Source organism: Thalia democratica, chromosome 4 (assembly GCF_965202585.1).
Source record: "Thalia democratica chromosome 4, ktThaDemo2.hap1.1, whole genome shotgun sequence".
Classification (NCBI taxonomy): domain Eukaryota; kingdom Metazoa; phylum Chordata; class Thaliacea; order Salpida; family Salpidae; genus Thalia; species Thalia democratica.
The window spans coordinates 30,113,188-30,121,680 of NC_139168.1; the positions used below are offsets into that span (position 1 = coordinate 30,113,188).

Consider the following 8,493-nt stretch of genomic DNA (forward strand, 5'->3'; position numbering starts at 1 on the left):
AGAGCTTTTAACCTAGCTTGCTTGCGAAGTTTTAACGTAGTATAATTTATTGAACAACAAAAAAAGCGCTCAAAATATTTGGTCCTAGGACCTGGTGCACGAAAAAACTTTTTCGTTTATCAAGTCGCACACGACGGATACCTTTCAACGTCTTCTCCAGGAAAAAAGTACAGAGATTAAGCATATTAAGTATTAATCATGAAAAATATAGCACAATAAAACCAACTGTAGCAGTAGTTTCATCATTTTCGACATTTTTTTATTGTCTTAGTGTCCTAAGTTGTTTAGCAATGAATGAATAGCTACAAAATTTATGGTACTAAGTAGTCCCTCAGTTGCAAATTTGTACACCTTGCTTATTAAACTAAAAGAAGTTAGAAAATCGGTTTTAAAAATAACTGATGTTGCAATTTGCAGTCTGCAAAAAAAAATATTTTAAACTTTTTGCTTTCTAGAAAAATAAACATTATTTCTTTCGAATGATGTGTTTGTTACTATCAACAATTAAATTAAAGCATACATGCTTGATTTAGTTTGCAGAATAAAAGTCTAATTTTTTAGCTTCATGAACACCTTATATAACCAAATAAATATATCTTTATAAGTAGCTTATTTGTTAAAAATTATCTACAGGTGTTGTAGACTATTTACAATCATACTACTTTACTTCTTTTTTGAAAGATACTACAACTTTGGGAAAAAAATAAAAATTGTTATTTTAACAGAGATGAGCTGAAAAGGTGTTGCATCAAGCTACAACTTCAGTAAATGTAACCATTGTCTCAGTGATGAAATTAGCCGACTTGGGAAAGGTTTTTAAAATGAGTCAACATAGTTATGTTACACATTTACTTTTGGTTGTATTTTGAGTTGACGTAGTTTAAAAAACAAGTTTACATAAGAGTTTTGAAACTTTAAATTAATTATAGTACTTTTTTACGGAATTTTTTTTTTATTACTTCAGATGTTTACAAAGATGTACATATATGGTGTTTAACAAAATTACTTTGAAAAAGTTATTTAAGTTCTTTACAAAAATATATTCGAAAAAATTAACTAAAAACCGTTAAAATGAAATAGAAAATAAATCAGTAAAATAAATATAAAAATGTTTTTGAGGATAGCTGGAGAGTACAAAAAGTAATAAAGTTTTTAAAGATAAAGATTTTTTTTTCTAAAAATTAATTAGACTTCAACTGTTTTATGTCTTCTTCCTTAGAAATTTTGTAAATTTTGTTGTTTGAGTCAGTCACTGTAAACTCTTTTCCATCAAAGCTCGCTAGCCTAAAAAATTCAAGTAACATTTACAGAAAGCTTACAAGTAACAGTAGTTTTAATATCTTAAGCTATAAGCAAATTCAAATAAAATACTTGTAACCGTAGTCTTTTGCTCTGCTTAAGATAAATCGTTTCAGTTTTTCAAAATAGTTTGTCAATCTTCGAAGGACAAAAACGTTTTTCCTGTTCATCTTCTTCTGATTTTTCATCAAGTTATTCTTTTTGCCGTGTTCTGAAAACCGAACAATTACGCTAGCGTTATTTTTTCTTCTCACAAAAACAACGTCTTTTTTCTTTATAAGTTTTTGAGGTAGCAATGATATGACCTGTTATGTGTAACGTAATCATTAAAGATAGAACAAAATTTGACAAAAAAGTTCACTATACATGAAAAGTATTTGACAAAAGACAAAAAAAAATTAGACGCTTAGCCTTTTTTAATGCACTTTTGAATAACCTATATAAAGTAAACTAGTTAAGCATTATATTTACTAAATTATCGAAAACAATTGTTATACAATACTACTTTTTAAACTTGATATTGCATAAAGACTAAAAAATTCAAGTTATTTACCCATGATAAATAAATTGTGTTTACATATTTCAAAACTTCAATCATGTAAAAAACACTTTTTTTACTTGTCAAAATTATTGTAAGTTAATTTTGATTTTAACTAAATGACATAATATTTATTATCTTGTCTATGCTTAATAGTAAGCTTCATAAATAAAAACTAGTTTGATGCTCAAAAATTGTTTTTCAAGTTTTAAGTTCTACAAACTTAAAACTTTTATATGCACTTAAAACAAAAGTAAAAAAAAACTTTGAGAGCATTTTTCAAATGATTGTTTTCGTAGCTCAACTGCTTGGTTAGACAAATGTCAGAAAAAAAAAAGATTAAATAAATATAATGTTAAACATCTTACTTTGTACATTGTACATTTTTGATGTATAGCATAAAAATAAAAGTACTAACAAAAGGCAATAAAGACTTGATAACATAAACGTTTTTAATAACTATTCAGTACACTGTAGCTTTACATATAAAGTTTATGGTATGTATATAAAAAAAACACTTTTTCTGCAAGCTCCTTGTGAGTTTCTTTCGCTGTCAAGTTAACTCCATAAACAACTACGTCATTATGAAATCTTAGTTGCTGCAACACATGCACGTTGTTAGACAGCTCGGTGTTTTTGTCTTCCAGTTCTTCGACTTTCATTTCCAGTTTGTTCAGTTGGTTGCTTATACCAGTGTAAGCAGCCTTGAAAAAGTCGTTTCTCATTCCAGAATCTGAGTTTTTTTAAACTTGTCACAGAAACGATTGCAAAAAAAAAAACTAGTATACTTTTAAAGTATATTTAAGCCTATTCATAACAAATTAAAGCAATTTTCGAAAATTTACTTTTCTTATTTAGCTTAGTTTTAGCTTTTTATTAAAGTTTTAAAATTAGTTTAGTAGTCATTGTTAGTAAGTAGTAAAAATATTTAAACAAAACTACCCATATCGATATTTATATACATTCATATAAGTAAAAATAAAACAAAATTTCAACTTATTTAACTTGATTGCATGTTTGAACTGAATAATAAATAAAAATATTTACCACATGTAATTTAGGGCATAAATTATAAGCATAAATTATGCCTCATAAAGCTTTTTCAGGAAATTGTTATAAAAAGAATGCTACAAAAAACTTTGACCATTCAAATTTGTTTACACTTTGTATTTAAGTTAATATTTTGAGTTTAGTTTACAAATTAACTTGAGCTGCGGCAGAAAAATCTACTATTTAGAGTTTAATGGTGAAAAACACGTTGCGAAATAACATCCTATCTTGTTCGTTACAATAATTGTCAAAAATTGAAGTTGTTACTGAAAAGTTAGTACCTCGTTTAACTGATGTAGTCTTGTTGTGGTCTATATTTTCTGATCCGGTACTAATGATGTCGAAGTCCAGGTTTTCTTTTGGAACTAATTTTGACTTTAATTAAATAGATAAATAAAACGTATTTCATTATTTGTTTTGTATGAGTAAAATGTACTTAATTTTTAATAGAAAAACTTTTTGTAATAAACTTGTAGCCACCGCAAGTTATAATAATAACTTTTACTTAATCATTTACTTTTTTTTGACGCATCTTTCATCAATTTATACTTTGAAACAAACGTACCTGATACATCAATTTCCTTTTTCGAGCCCCTCACAATGTTCAGCATTCTTTTTTCTATGCTTTCGTAAACTTCCATGCTCGGCGGCCTGATGGCGTGAAAGCTCATGGTGGCGAACTTTAGTATTTGCGGCAGCCTCACCTCGTTTATCCGGTCTAGAAGACAACCATCGCATCGGTACCTGCCGAAAACAAACTGGTGCGACATGACATTGTTCCACACGTGGAGCGCTGTTGAGAAGGAAAGCAGTTTAATTTAGATTTTAAGGGTAAATCAAAGACAAATGATGTACCGTTTGAAACCGATTGACTTTCTTCATTCAGTTTTTTGTTTAGTTCAAGGGACAAGCCTGTAAACGTAGAAAAATCTTTTAGAAATTTACTCATAAATACAGCAACAAAATTTTGTACACAATTTTATTTTTTTAAGTACTTAAGGTTTTTGATTTATAGAATATTTTAAACATTTTCAATATAATGCAAGGACAAAAAAAAACTTCACCTTTTGTATTTCTAGGAAAAACATGCAAATTCTATAATAAGTGCAATAAAATAATTTATGCATTGTATTTAAGTTAGTTTTAACTGAAAGTGTATAAAACAGTATAATTAAAACTTTTAAAGCATGGTTTTTAACTAGGAGAAATATCAAAGAAAACCTTTCCTCGTAGCGTCAGCAACTTCGTTATTAACAGATTTGAATACTGAAAAAATACTACAATCAATAAAAACAAATTAATTAATTTACAACCAAAGGCGATTAAGTATAAAAAATTTATATGTTCATATGCAAACAAACTTACGTTGTTTAGTACTGAACAGGGTAGCGTTAAATGTTTCTGCTTTTAAAAGCATCGACTCAATGACTTCAACAGATCTATTCAAAGCTGCAAAGGCTGAATACACCCTGGAATATTTGGCGGGAAAATAAAGTTTGCAGTATTCGTTGATGTCTTTCAGAATTTCAGTTTGTCTCAGCACGCTTTGGTTGATTTTTTTGTTAAAGTGAAAAACAAACTCTTTGTTGTAGATGTTGATAAAGTACCTAAAGTACTTTTCGTTTACTTTTGTGTTAGTTTTTATTTCTTCTTCAAGCTTTTTTCCAATTTTTATCGCTGGTTTGTTGTTTGCTTTCAAGAAAATATCTAGATTCAAATGTAAAATTGCTTTGTTGCATGTTTACTACAATAAAAAAATTTAAGTTTTTTTCCATACACATACATCATTGTTATTTTTCTTCTTAAGAGGTTTAACAACTTCATCAAAGTGTAGTTTTTAATAATCATTACAAGTCTACAAATAAAGGTTTATCTTTTTCACTTACTAATGATTTATGTAAAATTGAAGCCGAAATGTGAAAGTTAAAACACATATATAATTAAAGTGTTATTTTTTATGACGTTTGATAAAGTATGTTAAACACACACTTCTCAAATTTGCGAACTTCTTAAGTCTATAATTGACTTTCCAAATCCTTCCCTGAGCTCAAGTTACAAAGTTTAACTCTTTAATAATAAATACAAAATCTTTTTTACATAACAGTGAAAAGTGAAAATACGTTTTTAAACCTAAAAATTGTTAAGTTTTATTTTAAGAACAAAACCGTTTGTTTTTATAAGATTATTGACAAAATATATCAAAATCGTTTTTTGACGAATATAAAAATTTACTTACATACAAAGAACGCTATAATAAAGTAGTTTAAACTTTTACCTTCTGATTTTTGAAGTATTTTACTTACTATAGACTTCGTTGCATTCAAATTTATCTCTGTGAATTTGCCTAAAATATTTATTTAAGAAGTCTAAATGTGATGATTAGTAAACAAAGAAAAACGGTATATATTTTTCGAACAAGTTTTATGAATATTTTTGATATTAATTTTTAATATAAAATGTATGAACAAAGTTATTTAAAGTATAACCACTCTAAGCTTTACTTAAATGCTTCATTTCTCAAAAAAAAATTCTACAGTATAAGTTTTTGTATATTTAACTATTTATATTTCAAACTTAATACAAAGTTACTAAAAAAAAGATTACTTGTAGTTTTGTTTTCTTTATTTAAGAAATTCTCAATGCTTGCTTTAGCTTCGTAATACTTATTTTCAAGTTTTTCTACGTCTTTAATGTAGCTACTTAAATTATTTTGTAGTTCGAGTCTATGTTCAATGACTTTAAATAGGGTCTGTTTTATTACGTTTACTTCACTGAAAAGCTCTTTTTGCGTGTGTTCGTTAGTTCGAAATATAGTTGAGTACCCGGGCATAACTGTGGAATTAAATAAAGTTAACTTGGATGTAGTACATAACTATTACTCATTTATTCTACAACAGCCCAGTTAAATTATAACTATTTCATACAATTACTATAGTTTGTAATGTCTAGAACTGTAAATGTTGCGATAATAAAAGAATGTTAGATTATAATTGTCAAGTTAACTAAAAAAATGCAACTTGTTGAAAATTGAACATTATTGAAGCATATTCTGTTTGTTTTTAAAGTATCCGGGTTGTACAATGTAACTTTTGCTATCAGATTTTTTGTTTCATCTAACTTATTTGCTGGCACCCAAAACCATGTTTGAATTCTTAAGTCCTATAGTTAAGTCAAAGTTTTAATAAATAATAAAAGTTGTTTTTATAGTATTAAATGTTTTACTATATAAACTTATAAATTTCTATTTATTTGCTTAAAACTTGATAAAGTAAAATAATCAGTTTTGTTTTTTTACAAGTTTATAAGAAGACTATTAAAAAAAAAACTCACGGCCTAAAAAAAATTTAGTATAATAAGGCCTTTGTTAAAAGTATGATAAATAAATTTAAAACTAATTAAAATTTAATAAATTGTTTTTTGAAACAATGAATAGAATGATTGGTATAACTTCTTTGTCTTGTGGTAAGGAATAGAGCGGTGGAATATCTATTGAATATTTTGAAACATCTAAAGCTCCTTTTTGCGCTAACGATAAAACAAATCTTCTTATTTTTAGATGCTGTTCTGAAGATAAAAGTTTTTTGTTCACGTTTAATACGTATATGATAAGCAACTTAAATTTACTCGCTTGTAAAGCTAGCGTACTAAAAAGTAAACAAAGTTAACTCAAATACATAATCTGAATTTTTTATAATTTACTTCAAAGAAATGAGTTTATTAAGTTTAAAGATTAAGTTAGCAAAATAATATTGGTTTAGCAGAATAGTATTGCAGACTTTCAGAATACTTGAGTTCCCAGAATACTCTGAAGTGGTAGGCGGGCCGGCCGTATTTGAACTGCTTTGTGAACTGAATCAAGCACTTCGGCGTGCCAGAGTGGAATATCTCGTGTGAGCTTTCAGTGTTTGCTGTTTAAATATGTTACTATTACTTGTTGAACGATTAAACAAAAATTTCATTTTAATAAAGTACAAGTACAGCTGCATATTACAAGTTTTAAAGTTTTATTTAAAACAGAGCGTCTCACTACTAAAAGATCAGCTATATAAAAAGTGTTTCAACATATAAAGCACTGTAAGAAAACTTGGTATCTTGTTAAATTGAGTTTTAACATTTAAAATTTCTATTGTTTCAAATTAGTATTTAATTTTTTTCTTGAGCATTTAGATTAAGTTCCTAACCGCTTACTCCTCTAGTTACTTTACAGCCACCCTGCCTTCCTAAGTTTTCTTCGAAACAAGATAGTTGGTGGCTTGATACTTTAAATACAAAATAAAAAAAAGTTAACATCACAAAGTTGAAAATTATCTTAGCATCAGCCATTTTTGTGCTTATTTTACTAGCTTTACTACTTCTAAGACTAAAAGAAAAGTTAAAGTTGACCATTAAATTTTATTGTTCATCAGAATAACCAGTCTATTAAAACTATAAAAACCGGCAATAGTTCGAGTTGTTTTCATCTTAACATCGCTTATTTTATAATTTCAAAAAACTGCTAAGCTTCATAAGAAAAATAATATTCTGAAAAGTATATGGAAAACAACTAGGTAAAAACTTTTAATAAAAATACTAACTAAATATAGAAACTTTAAAAATTTTACTAATATTTAAAATATCAATACTAAAGTTTTATTAGTATTCACAGTAATTTAATTTTTTGAATAAGAAGTTAATAGTTTAAATTTATAAATTATTAACGTCAAAAAAAGATAATCTAGTTTCTACATTACTTATCAACAAAAAAACAAACTTAAAACGTTCTTTATTTTGTGTTAGTATATTAATGTGGTATAATTTTTTTTCTGTCGTAAACTATAAACTTATTCGTGATGAACTTGAAAAACTATTAAGCTCAGGATGTGTTTGATCTTTTATTACGTTTTAGCAATACGTAATGTTACATTATTGAAACGGAAACGAAAAACGTTGCATGACTCAATTGGAACGCACTTAGCTTCAAACCAAGTCTGGTTAAAAATAATTAAAAGTTCTAGAAACTCGTGTTGGCAACACAACTCACGTAAAGCTAGTCGTAATTTTGGTAATAAAGTGTAACTAAAAAAAAACGTAACAAAAGTGTTTAGTAAATTAGTATCTCAAATAATTAATAGTTTTGTAGGAAACGTCGTTAAAGTCATATATTTTAGACATTACACGTAAGTATTAGTGTATACGCTAATTGTTGAAAAGGTTTTATTTTGTAAATCTATATTTTCAAGTTACGTTGTTTTAAATTGGTGCTAGTTTACCTGTTTGTTAACTTAATGATTTATACAAACTAGTATAACGAAAATTCTAACTACTACTAAAAACGTTATGGGTTTAGGAAAAAAAATACTTGAAATGCAATAATGGAATTTATAAAAAGGTTTAGTTAATAAGAATAATATTGAAAAAAAATAATAATAATTAAAATTCGCAATTACTAAAATTAACTTTAAATTTATAGTTATGAACTATACTTATTTTGAATTGTTTAGTAAAGTTTAAAATTTCTTTTAGCCATATCAAACAAACGACTTTAAAAAATAATCTACTATAAAGTCTAAATAAGATTATAGTGGTAAAAAATGTTCTATAAAGTTATTAAAAGGGATAGTCCTAAA

At 26.7% G+C, this 8,493-nt stretch overlaps 1 protein-coding gene across 2 annotated transcripts; it reads right to left on the reverse strand.

The window, feature by feature from the left end:
• Positions 1 to 995: 995 nt before the first annotated feature.
• On the reverse strand, positions 996 to 7,229 carry LOC145834581 (uncharacterized). 2 transcript variants are annotated; one of them, XM_082942045.1, is made up of 14 exons: positions 7,069 to 7,229; positions 6,664 to 6,795; positions 6,336 to 6,451; positions 5,905 to 6,046; positions 5,492 to 5,719; positions 5,163 to 5,231; positions 4,253 to 4,579; positions 4,109 to 4,153; positions 3,743 to 3,799; positions 3,453 to 3,680; positions 3,169 to 3,252; positions 2,356 to 2,570; positions 1,372 to 1,604; positions 996 to 1,284 (listed from the first exon to the last, which is right to left on the reverse strand). In XM_082942045.1, exons 1-14 carry the CDS (start codon positions 7,208 to 7,210, stop codon positions 1,182 to 1,184), a joined length of 2,121 nt encoding a protein of 706 aa, XP_082798171.1. In that variant the 5' UTR covers positions 7,211 to 7,229; the 3' UTR covers positions 996 to 1,181. The 2 variants fall into 2 exon arrangements, with proteins under 2 accessions (XP_082798171.1, XP_082798170.1); XM_082942044.1 differs by having other exon boundaries at positions 4,253 to 4,594.
• Positions 7,230 to 8,493: the final 1,264 nt, after the last annotated feature.